A 20,649-nucleotide genomic window follows, 5' to 3' on the forward strand; every position below is an offset into this window, starting at 1 on the left:
CTAGGCTTATGGGAATGCACTACATGTACTAATGATGTAAACAGATACAAAGCAAGGCCCTGTTACTCCTCTTCAGGAATGTCTCTGTTTTTTTAGAGGGCTTAAGACACCACAAATGCTTCCTCTACTTGTGTCAGTCCCTCTGAGCAACCTGGGTAATTACTGAATAACAGATAAGTTGGCTTGATTAGCAAATATCTGTTTCCACTATTTTTATGTTATATGCCTATTTTGTGTATCCTATATAGCTATTAGATTAATTTGACTGATCAGGACCTTGATAAGTATTTGAAAATGCACCTCAGGGAAAGAGTTAAGAGGGCCACGTCAAGCTACCGCCCACACACACGCACATGTATTTGCTCTCAATTGTCCTCATAATACTAATTTATACATACTTCAGTAAATGTAAATCAAGCCAAATACTTACCATACTTGAGATAACGAGTGAGTTTATATGAGCTTTTTTTCTCGTGAGAGTCTTTGGGGCAGGCTCTCTTCAGGTTAGATGTTGTATAGATGGTGTGAATCTGGCACTTTGCAGCTACCCTTGGCTTGGCTCTGCTACCCCAGTCCAGACCTCTGATGTACACACAGCGCGGCAGAGAGGGGGAGCAGCCCATTAAAATGCCATTATAAAGTCACGCATTCGCTATGCCTTGCACTCGTCCTTTGGGATCAAATTCAACATTGATGACCCCTTTACAGACGAGCTGGCATGCGTCTATTGTGCGTGCGGTGTTAAGCAGAGCTGAGGACACACAAGCACACCTCAGGGCCGAGGTAAGCAGCACTTCTCTTCTAATCCGCAGGTCCCTCCTGCAAGCCAGAGCGAACGTAGAAGGGGCTATGAGGTTTACAGCCTCTCAGCCTTCCACATTGTTTATTCAGCTCTGCTGTAATGCATTAATACTTAACAGGGAAGAGGTTTGTTAGGGTTTTGTTTGAGTAGATGGTAAATAATTCTTCAGAGAGCAGGCAGTGATGTGCTTTTCACATCCCTCCGATGCTTTCTCTGGTAACAGGAGAGAAATGATGTTTCGTGCCACCAGCACTACATTGCATTGTGTTTCTGCCTGGTGTCAACCAATTTGAAAGGGTGCACAGGTTTACATGGTTATTGGCTCATCGGCAACTATCAACCGGTCATCTGATTAATTTAGCTTCCTAGAGATTGCACTGGTTTGTTAACCAATAACATTAAAATGAATTGGTTATGGTCTCCTGAGTGACAAATCCAGCTGAAATACTATTTATTGGTTCAGTGACGTATGTATTGAACGCTGACTGTGGCCAGCTTTACCCTACAGGCGTCACAAGGGATGGTTTCCATTGGCTGAGTTTCCTCAGGGAAAAGGTAAAAAAAAATGTAATAGAAGTTGGTTTGTAAGAAATGAAAAATACTGAATGAATTACTGTATATAGGCTGAATGTGTATGCTTAGCAACCAGCCTTTGAGTTTGTACATTTCATAAGCCATTTCATTTTGTCAAGTGGTCAATTACTGTGCCAATTCAGGTTAAGTACCTTGCCGGAGGGTATAACAGCAGTGTCCCAAATGGAATTTTTAAACTGCAAACCCCCACCCATAAATGCAATTCCATAACCTGTTATTTATTGGTTTATTTTATAATGAAATATGCGAGTCTTCTGGTTTTATTCTCCGTCTCCCCCCATATTTAGAACATTTTTATTATCCTCTGACCATTTCTGGGAGACGCTCGGGAAATCGGGTCATTTTCTGCAGAAATGATATTCATTGAATGGGCAAAAACTGCGTGGGCTTCTCGAGTGTCTCAGCGAAGCCAGACATGGAGGCTGAACACGGGCCGGGGGGGGGGGGGGGCGGGGGCTTTCTCCCCGCACGGCACTGCATTTTTAACATTAACACGGGGCGCCAGCTGCGGTGGCCAGTTTTTACAACCCCACACTAAAAAAGCCCTGGCTGTTTGCCCCGGAGGAGGGTCCCTCTGGAGTACCCTGCGGTGGGCCCCGTGCTTCGCGCAGTCCTCCGGGATGCCCTTTCCATCGGCTGGGTTTACGGGGGAACGCGGTTCTCTCGTAAACCGCGCTCATTGCCCGCTTTTTCCAGGTGCCCGCTCCCCCCCATACGCGAACCGGTTTAGTCACGGTCGCGGGGCAAAAAAAAACGCACGCTTCGAGCTCCTCTGTTTATTTCATCTGTCTGCCCGACCCTGGTTTTTAACTTTAGATTTTTTCTTCTGTGCGGTTAAAAAAACAAAAAAGAAGAAAACCGCTTGTCTCGGAACTCCTTGGGGTCCTGCTTGCCGGCGGGAGCTGAAATGAATCGAGTCCGCGGTGGCTCTGCTTGCTTAAAGACTCGTGTCCGTTCACATTGTGGGGACCGAGCTTTGCTCAGACCAGACCGACTCTTAAGCGGAGCCATTGAGAAGCCTCGGTAGGCCGGCCCCATCCCAGCCTCGGTAATCCTGCAAAGGCTGCTATTAGCAGCCAGCAGCAAAGGGTTATATGGGGTATGCGGTGTAGCAGAGAGCGGCTGGTGGAGCCAGCTGGAATGCACCAGCTCCCATGGAGCTGTGGAGTGTGAAAACAGAGCCTCGAATGTATTCGGCCGCGGGAAAGAGAGAGAGGGAGGGAGGAAGGGCGGGAGAGAGAAGGAAAAGAAGACACTGTGTCCAGTGTTTGAGTCGCTCGATTCTTCACGCTCGCTGACGGGCACGATAAATCCACTGTGGCGAACAGGAGCTATAACGGATGTGACCATTTTACCTTCACGGTGACAAGGTTACGAGAGAGAGAGAGGCAAATAGGGAAAGAGAGAAGTAATGAGAGAAAATTTCTTCAAGAGCAGTTTTCTGAATTTTGTGCCGGCAGATCTCATTGCCTCCTCATTGAAGGACCTTTTCAGGTCCGCGTAGATTAATGAGACACTTTTACGTCACTTAGATCGTCTGCTGAAAGTTAGAGTAACAGCTGTTTCCGCAGCCCTGCCATTCCAAGAAAATGGTAGCTTGCACTGCATGTTTGCTCAATTACACTTTCTGACTGACATTTCCATGGACGACAGGCTGCAAAGTCTGGTTTAATCATTCACACCCACCCTCACTATTCGCGACACCCCTGAAAAGCAGAGGGCATTTTGGTAAAGTGTATCTGCTTGCATCGGTCTTACATTTTCCTGTCTGAAATCTCGACGTGTAGCGTCCTCTGCATGTGCAGTGAACGTCGCTCCATTTGTTTCAGGGTTCTCCAGTCTTCTTAGTTTTTCTTATCCAATCTTCTACAGTTTTCTTTATTTTATGGAGCGCGTGGAGATCCTCATGAGGACGCCCATCCGCCCTCAACAGGCAGTCACGTTTATGTCGAAGCCTGTGATTTTCCTCTGCGTAACATCTTGTCTTGAAGCTCCCCGCAGTAAATCGAATAGCCCTCCTGCAGTTTATACGTCTGTCACAGCTAGTGTGTTTTAGCCTCAAGTTTTATAGGTAGTTTCATGCTTATGATTTTCTTTTACTATTGAAACAGTAATGTAAAGTTCATTGAAAGTTCTGTATATGTAATGGAATATTCTCTGAGACAGAAAAAATCACTGGAGACTTGTTCTGCTCGTATTAAGTTAACACACGTGGCTGATGTGGCGGCAAAGAGTAAAGAATGAAAGTTTCAGAGACAATTAAGAGAAGACAAAGTATTCAGTGTGCTCTCCTGTGCAGATCTAGTGTGTTTAGTGTCTGGTGACCCTATTGGCTTCAGCATGACAATGTCATTTACTCTGGGTAACTGTATATATTTTGTTTTCCAAGATGTATTTATACACACTCATGCACATAGGCATTTGTGTATACAGTATGTCTGAATGTTCCAGGTTTGGTGTATATGTGTGTGTGTGTGTGCATGTCTGTGTGCGTGTATGTGTGTGCGTGTCTGTGTGTGTTTGTGTGTGTTCTTACAAATCCTGATCTGCCTGTCTTTTGCTGCACTGAGCTGGCAGTTCCTTTTTGAAGATAGTTATGGAAGTGAGGTTCAGTCAGATATTGGTTCCGATACTGTCTTTGCTAAGCAGTGAGCCAGGCCCCAGACTAGCTGTCATCTCACTCGTTCTAGAACAGGGCTTCCTATTTAATGCAGACCTGGTTATTGCATGCTTTTCTTCTTAAGCATTTTGGTGAGCAATTTTTAATTTATGTGGCTCATCGAAGTTCTCAGATTAATAAAATATAATATTAATCATGTTTTCTTGGTTTTATAGTGCAAAACATAAGCTCTGATATGTTCTCTAATTGAAGAGAAACACTTAAGAAATTTTGAAAGCGCAGGTGTCTTTTCAAAAGAACCTTCTCAAGCTGCAACTGGAGGAGTGCAGTTCCATTAAAATACCAGAATATAATTTATTATTTCTGGGTGACCCTTCCTAATAGAGTGACTGCTATGAATGGGGAAGCGAATCTTCTGGGCCTCTTGTTTCTTTCTTGAGGAGTTTTTCCCCCCCCCTCTTGTCTGTGTTCTTTGATTTGTTGAACAGCGCTACATGTGTGTGGCTAGGGGATGTTTGAGTGTATTTAGGCAGGAAGTTCAATGTGGTTTATAGCTTACATAATAAAGGGTTCTGGGACTTTTTATATCTTCTGTCATCTGGCTCTGTCAATGAATGACGCACGCCTACTGTACAGCCAAACAAATCCGCTGTCTGATGATTGTTTGAAATGAATGATGTTTTTCTCTCTCTTTCTTTTGTTCTGTTGACTCACAGGTGGTGCCTCCTTCTCTTCGGACATACAGAAGCCTGAGAACTCAAGGGACAGAGAGTGAGTGTGAGAGAGAGAGACCACATCTGTGAAAAGTATCAAGCCAGCTGTCCCAGGGCAGGCTGTCCCAAGTGAAGTGGAGCAGAGAGTGTCTTGTTGCCTGGAGGCTTCTGCTACAGACAGGGGGATGTACGGGAGAGCCAGGCCTATCATTAGGCCACTGGGCCCAGCACTGAGGAATGGATAGTGGCATCACCCCAGCAAAAGGTGTAATTGCCTTCTTAACCATGGAAAACAGGTTAATCACTGGCGTGTGAAGCCCTGGAGCCCTGCAAGCTCTTGCAGAAGCAAAGCAGAGATCAGTCGGAACATCCATCTTTAACTGCGGAGCCCGTGAGCTATAGCTAGTTTCTTGTTTCTTTTGCTGTTTTTTGTTTTTTGTCTGTTGCCAACTTTTGTTGAGCCATCGTGTAGAAAAGTGTTTATTTTGTCTTCTTAAGACTTGATTGTTTTTTTTGGTCACTGAAATGATTTTCTGAAAAAAAGGAAAACAAGAAAAGCAAATAACTTTCTTTGTGGTGAGAACTCTTTTGGCCCAGAGGGTAGCAGAGGGAAGAGGTCATGGCAGCAACATACCGCATTGTTGTCAGCAGCATCAACTGCTACAACAGCGTGATGGTGGACCGGCGTGTTCAGCATGCTGTGCACTACTGCAACGGACCGTGCCAGGCACTGAGACATGGGCTTGACTGCACCGTGGCCCATCGCAGCACCTGCGCCGAGCTGCTTGAGGCTCCTAGCCCCCCTGCCTCTGGCTCCCGCCCTTCCAGCATCCACGAGCTGGCCGGTAAATTCTCAGCTGTTGAAAATGGATTTGCTGGCCCTGGAGCCGCCGCCGGTGAGGATTATCACCAGGCTCTCCCGGGAGCTCCCAGGGTCAAAAAGGGACTGTCTGTCCAGAGTTCTGCGAGCCTCAAGGATATCACTGGGGAGGCTATCAACTTGGCAAGTGGGAAAATCAAGGAGTTCTCCTTTGAGAAGATCAAGTACTCCACCAGCCACGTCACCTTCCGGAAGGGCCGGAAGGTTCGTCCAGACTCCTTCAGCCGTAGGTCTACTGACCTGGACATCATTTACGGACACTTTAGTGGGAATGACGAGAATTGCCCCCCCTTTGGCCTGCTGCAGAAGTCAGTCCTGGAGGAGCACAAGCTAAGCCGTAGCGCCTCATTGGAACAGAATCTCAACAGCGTGGCTACATTGTATCTAAACAACTTGACTGAGGAGAACCTCATTGCCCGCATCTTGGAGAAGACTAAGACCGACAGCAATGCCTCTGGGGAGGACATCAAGGCCTGCCTGGACATCCTCCTCAAGTGTTCAGAGGACCTGAAGAAGTGCACCGATATCATCAAACAGTGCATCAAGAGGAAGTCGGGGAGGGGAGACAGTGATGAGTCCAGCAACCCCGAGGTCCTTTACAAGAGTGTGATGACCAGGCTGTCTAGCTACCTGAAGAAGCTCCCTCTGGAACTAGAGACAGGGCAGTCAGGGAGGCAGGAGCAGAGTGATTTGGCGGAGCTGGTCAACAGCCTGCATGGCCTACAGCAGGGACCCTTTTCCCCAATCTTTGGCAATGAGCAGCCTCCCAGGTATGAGGATGTCGTCCACTCTCCTCCCCTGACCAAATCTCTGCCTCCCTCCTCATCCCAGTCTGAATCCCAAGATACCCCTCGGGAGCCGGGTGGCACCGGGAAACCCGCTCCAGTCCAGAGCCTCTTGCGCCTGTCCTCTCACACCTCCTCCCCTGCTAATGGGCCACAACATGGCATTGCAGTGTCTGCCACACCACCCACAGCCTTACCTCACCATATCCCAGTCAGCAGTTGTGACAACTTCTCCTCCACCACTTCCCTGCTGTCTAGCAGCAGTGACAGTATCTGCAAGGACTCCATGGAGGCACTGTACATAGAGGAGGATGTAGATGTGGGCAGGGCATTGGACCGGGAGATCAGGGGTGAGGGGAGGCAGTTCACCAAAAGGCCCAGCATCCTTAATGAACCTGGGGCCAGTGTCTCAGACAAGCTGCCTGAGAGCAGTTGGAACGGGGCCTCCTGCAAGCCAAAGACGGAACCCTTTTTGCTAAAGGGAGCCAGCAAGACACATGTCTCTCTGAGGAACACAGTGAGCCCAGAGCCAAGGCCCTTCAGTTCCCCAGCACAGAGTGGCAAGGATGATGACATCGATAAGCTGCTGATGGACTTGGAAAGTCTCTCTCAAAACATAGACAAAGAGACTCCCGATAAACTGTCCACAGGCCCTGACCACAGGAACTGCAACCAAGTGATGGCCCCTCCTCAGCCAGTGACCTCAGGAAGAAAAAGCTTGGCTGCCCTTCATGTAACCCCATCCCCAACCCTGCCTATGAAGGACCAGGAGACTGGTGGGGGGGCAACAGACAAGGGCACAGGTGAAAGTGTGGAGGATGATGGGGTGCTGCTGCTCCGGATCCTGGAGAGCATTGAGAGTTTTGCCCAGGAGCTAGTAGAGAGTGGGGCAGGTACAGGAACTCAGTCTAAGGAAAAGGAAGTTATGCGTCTCCTGCAGGACACACTGTCTACCCCCAGCAAGGCAGAGACGACTGTCTCAAGCCCTGACCCTGTCCACAGCCCCACCCCTAGCCTTGCCCCTATCACCATGAGTGACACTGGCTCCACACTGTTGATCCAACAGACTCCAGAAGTTATCAGGGTGAGTAAAATGATGCAGTCCCTTCCAGTCACCCCAGGCATCACAACCTGTTGCATATTTGCATATTTGTACTATCAGTAATAAGTACATTGCAGTAGGAAACAAGAGACATGTAGTAGTTGTAGTAATTGTACAGCCATATACAATATTTATGTTATTTACATTGTCTCATTCTCTGTTCTGAACCACAAGTCACAGATTTTCAGATTGCTTAAGACATAGCCGTATCAAGACATTGTGTGACATTTTCAAAGACAGCTTCTGCTATGTATTAATAGGCCTTATGGTTCCATGCATGAATGTCTCTGAAAAACTGCCCCAGGTTCTCCCTTCACTCTGTATCCTAGCCAAGCCCTGTCACGATTTCAGATCTGCCCCGCTAAGCGCTCCTTTATAGCTGAGCAGAAAGGAATGAAACCTGGTGAAAACACTATTCAGGAGGATGCTCTTTCTCCTGAACACTGGGGCTTTGTGCTTGGCGGAAGTAGGGCCCGGCTGACCTTTAAAGTATTCGAAACTGTGTGTTAATGCGGTATGGAGGCCATTAGTCGCACTGTCGCCTCTGTGATGCAAATGAGCCGGCAGGGTAATCTGGCAGCGGGATGCGGCGGTGCTTGTGAAACCGGCTGGGTCGTCCCACTCGATTCAGCACGACCGTAAGAGGACTAATGAGTCCTATGGTTCTACAGTTCTGTGGCATGCAAGCTGAAGTTACGGGGTTCGCCACTGTTGGGACGCTTTTTTCCTCAAATTGAGAATCTTGTGTGCCGTCATCATTTGGAAAATTTAAAGCAGTCTGCGAGCCATATGTCTTATCAGGAATGCAAGTATTTGGGCAGCTGATGGAAGCAACCCTTGACACATGATTTGTGGAACAAATCAGCAATCTGTGCTGAATATTTTTCAGGAAATGCGTAAAAATGGCTTCTGCTCGCCAAATGCTTTCTTTGACTCATAAACAGTTTTCAAAAGGCATAGTATTCATATTTACTTCTTTGTCCACTATACAACAGGCTATGCTTTAATGTCCATTCCCAGTATTGTTTTTAAACTTCACTTTGTCTGTTTAAAAAAATGCATTGGATGATTGTAGAGGATGTCAGGGTGTACAGTAGCCAGCCTTAGCACCTGACTCTGGGGAAGTTAGCAGATTACGCAGTGACTTTTGGCAGTGGGGGAGTGGAGACCCGCTGGGATTATGTTACACTCAGGGGCTGGCTGTCAACATGGACCCATTTTCTGAACATCCATCACAGGACTGAGTACCAAGTGAAAACAAAATAGATGGTGTCGCAGATCGCTGGGAGTTACTATAAGTAGGGGGCCCCAAGTCTGCAACGATGCATAGTTCAGATGTGTGTGTGTGTGTGTGTGTGTGTGTGTGTGTGTGTGTGTGTGTGTGTGTGTGCGTGTGTGTGCGTGTGTGTTCGGGCACATGTGCATATGGGTTGAGGGCTTGTTTTTTAACATGGCTGATCTCCGGCATCCTAGGACTTGTCTTGCCACTGGGGTCATAGGTCTCCTGGAACCATCCACAGAACCCCGATGGGCCCCTTGGTAGGCCCATGTTAACCCCGTAAATGCCATAACTGATGATGACTCCGACCTTCCCTCCTGTAACCCTTACCCCAACTCCCTCATTCTCCCTCTTTGGGTAAACCATGACTTGTTTATTTACTGGACTCTGTAACCTGAAGCCAGGCAGCTATGCAGCGCGTGATATTAATGGCACCGCCATGACACCTGTCAGAGGCGAAATCTCAAGCCATATGAAGAAGACTCCTTCTTGCCTTTTTTCTTTCTTTCTTTTATTCTTTTTCCACCTCAACCCAAGCTGTGTTTGGCTGCGGCCCCTGGTCCGAGCAGCGGCTTGACAGCTGTGTAAATGGGAACCGGACACCAGGTCCCACAGCGCACCCCGCAGGTGCTGCCCAGCTACTCAATGGCACCTTGACGGAAGTAGCAGGTGGCAGCCTGGCTCCCATCAGCAGCTCCCGAGATGTCAGTGAAGTGCAAATGACAGGAAACTACTGTGACCGGAGAGAGGCCTGTTTCCAGATAGCCACGGCTCCATCTTATCTCACTAATTATAATTGCAGACCTTTTCAACTTTCTGGCTCACAGCTTTACTAGGATCGACATGTTCAGCCAGGATGAAGTAGGTGAGGATTAATTGCCACAGACTTTTATAAGACTCAGGACAAGAGAGTGCTATTCCTGTCAGCTGTGAATTAGCTCTCTGTGGGCTTTCATGCAACGAATCCAAGTCTAGAGATAAAGCCTGGCAGCATAGTGTTAGTTCATGTGACAAGGAGGCGTGGCCAAGGGGTTCCACACTGTAATGATAGGCCCAAAGCTTGTCACTTTCATAAGAAAGTCATCTCGACATTCACTAACATTAAGACAGCTCATTTCTCCTATCCCCGTATGGGGCTCCTTAGCCAGTCCAGAAAGCCTTCTCCTGATTGTGTGTATTTTGGGACAGATGGTCCCGCTGTACCCAGGCAGCTTCAATCCTGGCGTCCTTTTACAGGGTGCCCCTGCAGGAGCAGTAAGAGGCTGTTGGCACTGCCCGTGTCAACCGGGTGTCCTTTTCGCCCAGCTTACCCTCTTGTCAGCCAGAGACAAAGGTGTCATGAGACAGGCCTAAATCAGAGTTGCTCCTCCCCTACTATGGCATTCTGTTGGAGACTTGCTGTCGCCACAGGGAAAACAGACCCTGGTGTGCGGTGGGGGTCACATCTAAGTTCGGGAATAGCTCCCTAAAACCCGATCTGCCCTAGCACTCAGCAACTATGCAAATAAGACCCTCTTGGCCCAAGAGCTCCGCCCACTGCCCTAATTAAAACACATCCTGACAATCAGGGGAGCAAAGAACTGTGAGGAGCGGGAATTTACTTACTTGAGTTTCTAGGCGAGAGGGGAAGGGTGGTGGGGGTTGTGTGGTAGTCATTCCACAAGGCATTTCACTCAAAATTACTTCCCAGTTCACGCAGCCTCCAAGGTTAACAGGAAGTGTTTTCTCTTGAGGTTTCCCCCACAAGCAACAGCTTCCCTTTTGCCTGAAGGATTGCATTTGTAACTGGAGCCATAGGGAAAAACCTGCATTTTTCAAAGACCCTCCACTCCCAGCCACACCCTTGTGTGCTCTGTGCTGGCTGTTCACAGGCACTGAAGGAATCAAGATGTATGGTGTCTGGCAAGCAGTGGGCAGGAAGGGTTGACCTAGCAGCAGAACATAGTGGGCTCTTCCAGTGTGTTTTGTTTCCCAACTAGACTAAACAGCAGCAGCAGGTGAAAATGTAAGAGGGAACAAAATCAAAACAAAAAACAAAAGGTCATTGGGTCTGGCATCCTGGCTTCCTTAATTGCTACTGACAGAAGATATGTAGCTTGACATCCCGCTGTTTCCTAGCCTGACCCCACATGTACTAAAGACAGGGCTTGCTGGCTTGAATGGAAAATACTCAGCATTGATTCTGCCTGGGGCCTGTGACTGCTGGTAATTTAGAAAAGCAGTTGCAGATAAATAAAATCCAAATGTACATAAAATACGTCTTCACCTTGGAGGGTCCATGGCTTTGCATAAAGCTCAGCTGTGGGCCTCTCCCCCAAAGACCACTCCCACTCCAAACATCCTGGTCTCGAGGCCCCCATTGGCTAACAGAGCCCACTGTGGCTTCTGCTGAGACACCATGTCCTTTCTGCACCTGTCAGAGTGGCCCATTAATTTCCATGGTGACAGGGAGCTCCGGCTTGGCCCGTAGAAGCACCGTGGCCGATATAAATCAGGCAAATTCCTGCCGGGTTCTGGCACACTGGCCCGAGACCAGAACCCAGGGTCCCCTGGGAATTTAGGGGAGGGAAGTCGATGTGAATGGCATGTGAAACAATAGCAGGAAAATATTCCCCAAAAAGGTTGATGGAAAATTCACAGCCGTGGACACGTCCTGTGATTTTGCAGTTGTATTTCATTTGCAGCAGCAGTTTACAGAGGATTTTCTTAATATGATCTTAGTGACGTTCAAGCCACTACCATGTGACAAGTGTGGCTGATGTAGCTGCAGTGGTGACATAATTAACACAACCTTTCCTCAATGCCCAGCAGCATTCATGTTGATGGCTTCATTACTGCTCCAGAAAGAGTCAGTCTTCTAGGCTGTCCTCCTGGTGGATGAGGTTCTTTTTTGGGTCTCTGGCTCTAAATGTCTTGAAATAAATTTGATTTGTGACAAGCATTAGTTAACATAAAACTCTATTCAGAATAAAAAAGAACACCTCTCTAGCCAGAAGTTTTTTTTCCCAAAATGCTCAGGAGAATAGAATACCTAGTTTTATGTTGGGAAAGCTATCTCTTAAATATGGTTAAATATGGTCCTCATTAGATGAGTGCAGTAGTAATCCCTCTTTTATTCTTTTCTCTGCCTTTGTTCATAACGTGGTGGGCTTCCAAAATAATGCGTCATTCCTGATTGGAGTGGAATGAGGGGAACCTCCGTGAGCCCGTCTAATTACTGCACCTGCATCCTGAAGAGCCTAAAACAACCTCAAAAGGATGGAGAGGGAGAGAGATACAGAAGGAGAAATGTGTGGGTAGGTAGGGACTGTAGCTGTTTACTTTAGGTCAATCGAGAATTACATCATCGCCGCTGTAGTCGTGTGCCAAGAGGAAATGAAGTCACACCAAAAACTCTGGCCAAAGAACCCCCCCCCCCAACCACTTTGGCCCCCGTCTGTGGGAGCCCTGTTGCTATTTGTGAGGTTTCCAAAACAAAAACAATGGTCAACATGGAATTGTCATAATAAAATGATGTGCAGCTAATGGCAACAGGGCAACAACCTGTTCAAAACATTAAAAATGCCGATAAAGCACCGGAAAGGTGTTCTCACGTCCCACACGCCGACACCCTGAGACTCCCCTTCCTCCCGCCTAATGGCGTTCTGATGGGGAGCACTTCCCCAGAATTCAAGGCTGCGTTTCAGAATACATCCCCTTTACTTTAGTCCACTTTGAATGAACCCAGGGATGTACTGAGCTAGGTGAAGTGACAGCGGGTTCTAATTGGCCTCAGTGTGGCCTGACCTGAGCACTTCATCGTTATACAGTGCTTTTATATGCCTGCTTGCATGAACAAACTTATGGGGTGTGACATTGGTAGCGCATTGGTACTGTATGTCCAAAACGATGTAAAAGGCTTTTGTGCTTGTTAAGCATATATTATGTAAGGACTGTAATCTGATAATCAAAATTCACAGAAGATGATCCAGTTTATTTCGTTGTGCAAAAATGAAACCATTTGGCTCGGCAGTGGCATTTCTGCCTGGGGGGGTGGTACAAATGCTGGTCACGAAGTTCCGTTCCTTCGGCCTCCCAGCGTCTGACCGCTGGTCAACCACAAGTTCAGTTAGGTTCCACAAGCAGCACGGCTAAAATCCAGGACTGCGCTGTGTCCTGGTTTCGGTGCTGAGGGTCATCTGTTTTACTTTATCATCTTTAACAGCTCAACGGTACTTGACACGCGTGACTCTCACGCAGAACTGCCCTTGGAGGCCGGTGACATTTCTGAAGTGTTAGTATGCTTGCGTGTGTGTGTGTGTGTGTGTGTGTGTGTGTGTGTATTAAAAGGGGAGTGTATGTGAATATATGTGTGCACGTGTGTAGGTGATTGTTTATGCATACATGTGTGTGTGTGTGTCCAAAAATGTCACGACTCAGCCTGACAGGTCTTTGATATTAAGCGCTATACAGTTTTGCCAGACATGAAGTCAGTCCTTTAAATCTCCGGCAAGATGAAAGGCCTGTGTGTGCATGTGCGCACATGCGTATGTATAAGGACACCATAGAACATACAGTGCGCTCCATAATGTTTGGAACAAACATATTTTCTCTAGATTTGGCTGTGTACTCCACAAATTTAGATTTGAAATGAAACAATTCACGTCTTTAAAGTAAAACACTCTCAGCTTTTATTTAAGGGTATGTTATACATTTTGGTTTCACCATATAGAAATTGCAGCACTTTTTATGCGTAGCACATTTAATGTCATGTAAATGAAGTAGTCGTGTTTAGTACTTTCTCACATATCCTTTGCATGCGATAACTGCTTGAAGTCTGTGACCTATAGACATCACCAGGTGCTGAGTATCTTCTCTGGTGATGCACTGCCTGGCCTGGACGGCAGCCATCTTCACCTCCTGCTTGTTTTGGGGGATAGTTCCCTTAAGTTTTCTCTTCAGAATATGAAATGCATGTTCAATTGAATTCAGATCAGATGAATGACTTGACCAGTTTTAAAGCTTTTAAAAATCTTTTTGTTGCAGTATTTTTGGGATCATTGTCTTGCTGTAGGATGCCGTGCTGTTCAGTGAGTTTGGAGGCATTTGCTAGAACAGATAAAATGCTTTCGTACACTTCAGTACTCATTTTGCTGTTGCCATCAGCAGTTGCATCATCAGAGAAGGCAACTGAGCCAATACATTAGGCAGTCATACATGCCCAAACCATAACACCCCCACCACCATGTTTCACAGATGAAGGATCTTGGGGAGTTCTTTTCGCCTCCACACTTTGCTCTTGCCATCACTCTAATACAGGTCTCATTTCATCACAATAACTTTTTCCAGACCAAGATTCACTTGTATCAGAGCAAACTGTGACCTGGCCATCCTGTTATTGTTGCTAACTAGTGGATGCATCTTGCAGTGTAGCCTCTGTAGTTCTGTTTGTGGTATGTTCTGCAGGCAGTATTCACTGGCACACCCACCCCTGCCTCCTGTGGAGAATTTTCGATCTGTCAGGTGTTTGGAGTTTTTTCATTATGTTGAGAATTATTCGGTCATCAACTGTAGAAGTCTTCTTTGGCCTACCAGGCCCTTTGCGATTACTGAGCGCACCAGTGCTCTTTCTTCTTAATGATGTTCCAAACAGTTGTTTGTGGTTAGCCTAGACTTTTTTTCATATTTTTCAGCCTTATAATGGTTTCTTTGTCTTTCATTGGCAGAACTCTGGTCCTCATGTTGACAAATGCCAATAACAGACCATAAAGGTAATCAAAAGCCTACAATCATGAGTAGACACTGAAAGCTCTTATACCTGCACTGAAGAAGCAATTGAACACACCTGACAAATCAGAAACACCTGTGAAGTAATTTGTCCCAAACATTATGGTACCCTGAACTGTGGGGGCTGTGTATAAGAAGTACTGCAATTTCTACATTGTGAAGCTAAAATACCCTTTAATAAGCTAACAATCTGCACTTTAACCACGTGAAATTTTTATTACAAATCTAAAATTGTGGAGTACACAACTGAATCAATATTTGTCCCAAACATTATGGAGTTCACTGCATATATATATATATGTGTGTGTGTGTGTGTGCGTGTGTGTGCGTGTGTTTGCGTGTTGCATTTGTGTGCATGTTTTGTGTGAATGTGTGTGGACCCTGCTGGATACACAAAGATGTGTGCACATCAGTGCTTCGATTTGTGTGTGTAGGCGCTTGTATGTATGTAATTGCCTGCAGTTCATGTGCACGTAGACCCTGCAGGAAGCAGAAAGGTGTATCCCGTGACGAGAGGGCAGACACGCTGTGGAGGATGTCTGGAAGTGTTTAACTGGGAGGATTTCCCATCAACCCCTCCTTTGAGTGAACCAAAGGCCTCAATGAATTCCTTGCATTATTCAGAGGAGAAGGGAAAGCTTGTCATGCTCTCTCTTTCTTTCTTTTTAATTAGAGGTCCTAAGAGCTTTCCTTGGTTTCAACCTGAGCACCGGAGCATGAACAGAATACACTTTCCGCATCATCATTACAGTATTTGTTGGAACAGTTGATTCCCTTGAAATTAGTGACTTTCCTTGTTGTTCTCTCACACTGTATGTATTCCTGAGACTTTTGTACTGCTGGATTTACAGGAGATACTTTTTTCTTAAAAGTCATACAAGATAATTTTTCTCACACCTTCACCTGGGATTTGAACCCTTAGCCCTTCGGCCTGCCCTCAGCTTCATTTTGTAGGTGAAGGAGGAAGCACATACGTGTGCGCGGACCTTCAGCTTTCGTGAAGAGCCTTTAATTGTGACATCACAGAAGGTGCCCAGGTCGTCTTAGTGGCAGACCTTGGCAACAGCCTCAAAATAGAACTCTGCTATGCCTCCGGAACACCGTGATCCCGTGATCCTGTCACCATGTTGCGCAGTGGTCAGACGGGCCTGGGGGGGGGCTGTTGTTTCAGCTGTCTCTTAGGAGGGGATATTCACGCACCCGGGACACGGTAGCAACCCCCGGGTCTCAAACAAAAATTGTTGGCCAGTTCTTAGACCCCAGTTACTCAGGACCCTGTCAGTCAATAATGTGGCTGGTAATGGAGATGCTATAGAAGGAGTGAACTGACTTCAGCTCTGCTGTGACCTCGTTTGGTATGGCACAGTGGTAAAAGAGTTATGTTTGTAACCTAGTGTGGCTTAGCGGTGAGGGACCTTGATTTGATGGTTTAATTCCCAAGTGGGGATGTGCTGTTCGTATCTTTGGCAAACACTGAATTACTCCAGTAAATATCCAGTTGCATAAATGGATACAGTGTAATGAATAACATGGGTAAGAACATCTGTAAAGTCCTAGAAATAATAAACAGACCTTGTCATAGAGTTTCTGTCTTTTACTGGAATGCAATGTCTTGTGAAGGTCTTGAATTATTTAAGGTATTATATAATAATTGAAGCAAAATAGAACAGTCTTTCAACAAGATCTGGCTCTCTGATAGAACATAGAAAGACTACTTTTGCCTACTCAGGAGTCAAGATGTATAATGTAATAACATATTGCATTTAATATTAAAATAATATATTCTGAAGCCACCTAGTGTTCAGCAGTATGAACTGCATGGCCCAATCTGGGTAAACATCAAAACGTGGTAATATGAATGACAGGCAGTGTATCTTTCAGCTTGACACAGGCCTTCTTTCCATTTCCATTTTTTTTTACCATGGTTCTCCACATGGTTTTCTTTTCCCATGCTTTAAGTGGTCGTCCATTTAGGAGGCTAACCCTTTTAACGGGGAATGTGTTTGCCACGGCACGACTTCCACCTTGCGGTTTGCACTTAACCCCACTCAGCTTCAAGTGGCATCTTCCTATCTCACGAGAGAGAGGGAGTGGAGAAGAAACGCATCGCGCCGAAAGTGCTGGAGGACGGGGTGCTCGTAGCCCCGCTCGGCACATGGGAGAGAGGCTTTTTCCGCGACACGGTTTGCACCCTCCCGCCCAGCGCCGCTGACCCCCGTCTTTCCCGAGAGGCCCCACAGGGGGGTCGCGACCCCGGCTCTCGTTAGCTCGGCAGGAAGTGGCGAGGCTTGACCCCCCCCCCCCCTTCCTTTCCAACCAGGTCCACTGACGAGGACAGGTGCCGCGGAGTCTCATTTCAAACGGCCGCGGAGAGAGCCCCGCCGCGGCCAGGGCGCGGTCACACTGACGAGGGGAACATGTTTCTTAGCAGTTGTCACGCACTGTTGCTCTTCCTGTGTCAGATGTTCTCTTTAATACCTGTAGGTCTCTCCTGATCTCCACGTGAACTAGATTGATGGGTTCCAATGTCTGATTAACACTGTACTGATGTGTGATGTGGAAGATAAGATCGTTTGATGGATCAGTCACTGGATAATTGCAGATGAAATGCAATCCAGGGTTAGCTGAAATGAGTACGTTTGTGCTATGGTTGTTAATAAAACCACAATCTATAATGAAACTATCATAATTTTTGTACTTGCCCCGTAATACAAAGACAGTTATCCTGTGGCTCCACATTATACTGCTTTCTCAGTTAAACACAATTGTAGATTTGGGCTGTGTCCCCATCTAGAGGTGAAACTGTGTCAGTGCACCATACAGTCAAGAGGTCCACTGTCTGTGTGGGTTGTCATTGGCTGTGGGTCTCATTCAGACAATATAAAATTCAGCCAACTTCAAACGCACTGAATGACATCAGCAGATGAGCTGATGTCGCAGAGGGGTGGCACTGAGTGCAGATGGGGTCCTGCATTGTTCCTGTCTCAGTGATGTGGTAATCTGTTGCTGTGGTTGCTGGGGAGAGGCGGAGGCGTAATACGGCCCCTTGCTGTGCCGGGGGAGGCCCGGCAGGGGCAGACCTGATGCCCGGTAGCCCCCAGAGCACGGGCATTGCCGCGCTGGTTGGCACGCTGCCAGCCTAGATTGTTTGTGAAGTGTCGGCATGACCGACAACAGCTCTGAGCCAGAGCAGGGTCCCTGAAATGGACAGACAGCAGAGTGGTAAACTAGACCACTGGAGACTGCCATGAGCAGAGAAACACAGAAGAGGAGAAAGAGAAGGAACGAGGAAGAGAAAGAGGAGAGAGACAGAGGTTGACAAAGAAGGATGGGTAGAGAGAGATTGAGGGAAGCAGAGTATGTTAAAGGAAGTGAGTGAGAGGAGGATGTGGCAAGCCCTTAAAAATTATCCAGGCATCCTTGAACAAACACACATATACATTTGTTTGTCTAATATGGAATTTAAAAGTATAGACTTTACGTACTTCTCAACTAAATAAATAAATACATTTCTTAAGAGTTCTAGCTGCAGTAAAGCACATTTGTGGAGAAGGAAGATATGTAATGTGCAGGTAGGACTCCACATGTTTGACACTACATCTTTAGTTCCTGGCCAAGATGGGAGGAATTAGAGAGCTCATACTCCATAACATTGTATGGAGACATTCACCTCAAAAAGTGTGGCTCCCTCTACTGGATGTTTACTGTAAATGCAGAATGTAAGTCAGTGGAGCATTTCCAACATTATTTACAAGTAGGGTATTTTCTGTAGGGTGTCCTAGAATTATTAGAATATGTGATTAGTGATAGCTGTAGCTAAGGCCCCATTCTGAAGGTGTAATTCAGAATTCATAATCCTTTATCAAACCTTGTGTGTCCTGTGAGAAAAAAATATATAAATATATTGGACCGTATTTAGGAAATTGTCATTTAGCAATGACATAATCCGTGTGATGAAATGAGAATGCATTTTTAGCTCCACATTCCATAGAGCCTCTTATAATCCAGGTGAAGGGTTATCGCTATGGTGATGGCATTACCCACTTCTATTTTCGAATGAGCACACCGAAAGGGCCGTGTGTGTGTCTGTGTGTGCATGTGTGTGAGCGTGTGTCTAAAATCTGCCCGGTGCCTGCTGCAGAAATAAACTGCAATTAGAAGCCATATCTGCGTGGATCATTTTACAACACCGCTGAGCACAACCAGAGCCGCTACTGAAAAGATTACAGGGAGAGGCAGGAGGACTCTGTGTGAATAAGTTCGCTCAGAGTGTCACCACAGTGGCGACAGTGGCCAGGCTCTTTGATTAAAACTGACGGCGCTGCTCGAACCTGTGATAGTCTCACAGTTGACTCAACGAACTGTGGTCTCGCTCCTTAAACCTCTCCTTTTGTGGTCACTAACCCTGGCCACATTCGAGCCGACGCTGAGAATATTCTTTGTTGCTCTCCGACCGCACTGCAAACCCGGGATCAGGCCCGCAATTCTCTTTTTTTGGAGTTGCTACAAACTGAGACCAGAATGTTTTAAGGTAACAAAGTAAAGTTCGAGCTTGGCTGTAGTCCGTGGCGCTGGTGAAGCAGCTGGTGACACCGCGCGTGTCAGAGGAGAACCGTGGATGTCTACACTCTCCCGAATTGGCAGTGGGGTTCACACATGAACGTGGCTGCGGTTGCAGACGATTGGCCATTCCAAACTGGGGTGGGAATTGGATATACTCAGCTCTACGTTGGGAACCAAATTAATCTTTCTTTTAAAAACTTAAGTTTATTCCGTTACATATAGTTCATGTACCGTTTCTCTCTTTCAAGGGTTTTTGTTCACAGAAGTGAGGGACCAAAAGTGTTGATGAGCACTAATAGTAATTATCACCGTTATGATCTGACAGAAAGGGTGCTGTGCCAGACAGAGTCCAATTCATTTTAGTCAATCGCACATTTCTCCTATTCTTCTATATCCTTGGCTTTCACTTTGTACCTGTATCTTTAAGCCTACTTTTTGGTCACAGCCGAGTGGAACTGGAACTGACCCGGATGGACAGCTGAGACGGCCCTCTTCTGACCTTGAGTTCCTCGGACCGTAGGTCCTCATTATGAAACCACGTTAATGTCCCCCATTTTGTGTTAACACTGCTGGGAAACCCAGTTACACAAGCGGCTCACGCACATCCCTTCTTCAGGAGAGTCGCGCCTAGATACCCTCTCCTCATATCAGTACACCTGCTGTGTTGGGCAATGCATGCTGGGAGTTTCCGGATCCAGGAGAGGAGTGGGAAGAAGAGGCAGGCAACCAGAAATGGGTCTTTAAGCCTACTAGTGTGTCTTTCAGGAAGACATTTGCCAATCCACCTACCCACACCCCATTCTTTCTAAATGTTGCCCTCTAACGTGGCCTCCTGGCCTAAAATTGAATTTTTCTCAGGTGATTGTTACTGTGACTTCGTTGAGAGATTATTACGGTTTGATTATTTAGTTTAATCATATTTTTTTTCCTGTAGTTCACTTTGCACAATGAACGCAGGTTCCTCTGGCGCGAAGTCACAGCACGATAATTATTCTGCCGAATATCCCCTGTGCTAAAGCTACGGCATGTGCTGCCACATAAGATCAAACGGTAACGATCATGTAAAGCCCTGCGCGTCACCAGTTTGAGACCGACATGCAGTTCACTGGACATCACCAGCAGGGATTCTACATGACTCTCAGCTAACGAACAGCTGCTTAGAGTTGGATTTCAGCTCCTGAATCCATACTTAACTTGTGATTTATGGTATAACAAGTGCGTGAGCTAGGAACACTAGCCCTAGCCCCGAAGGCTCATCTGAAAATGCTGGGATTGGCATTGGAAGTGGGAGTGGGCCGGAGAGTGACCTCACTTCATCCCCACCGGAATCTTTAGACGCGCTGTCCTTAAATCGCACAAACATTATTTAACGTAGAATTCTTATGAATCGCCAACGTCAGTTTCAGTTCGCTGTACTGCCATGACAAAAATTAGTTCGTAATACAAAATACTACATAAGCATGACAGAATACCACAGTAAAATATTACACACTCAAAGAATAAAAGGACATTTTTTTTAGTGTACTTAAGAATTTACAACTGTAA

At 46.5% G+C, this 20,649-nt stretch overlaps 1 protein-coding gene across 4 annotated transcripts in view; it reads left to right on the forward strand.

The window, feature by feature from the left end:
• Window positions 1-20,649, forward strand: part of ppp2r3a (protein phosphatase 2, regulatory subunit B'', alpha) — a 78,018-nt gene that overhangs the window by 39,657 nt on the left and 17,712 nt on the right. For 3 of the 4 annotated variants that reach the window (XM_064338724.1, XM_064338726.1, XM_064338725.1), the window contains one exon: window positions 4,733-7,478. In XM_064338724.1, coding sequence (XP_064194794.1) covers window positions 5,349-7,478 — 2,130 coding nt within the window. In that variant the 5' untranslated portion in view covers window positions 4,733-5,348. Of the gene's footprint in view, window positions 1-4,732; window positions 7,479-8,884; window positions 12,072-20,649 lie in introns of those variants that run through there. The other variant, XM_064338728.1, reaches the window with a different exon arrangement.

The sequence above is a fragment of the Anguilla rostrata genome, chromosome 6 (assembly GCF_018555375.3).
Source record: "Anguilla rostrata isolate EN2019 chromosome 6, ASM1855537v3, whole genome shotgun sequence".
NCBI lineage: Eukaryota > Metazoa > Chordata > Actinopteri > Anguilliformes > Anguillidae > Anguilla > Anguilla rostrata.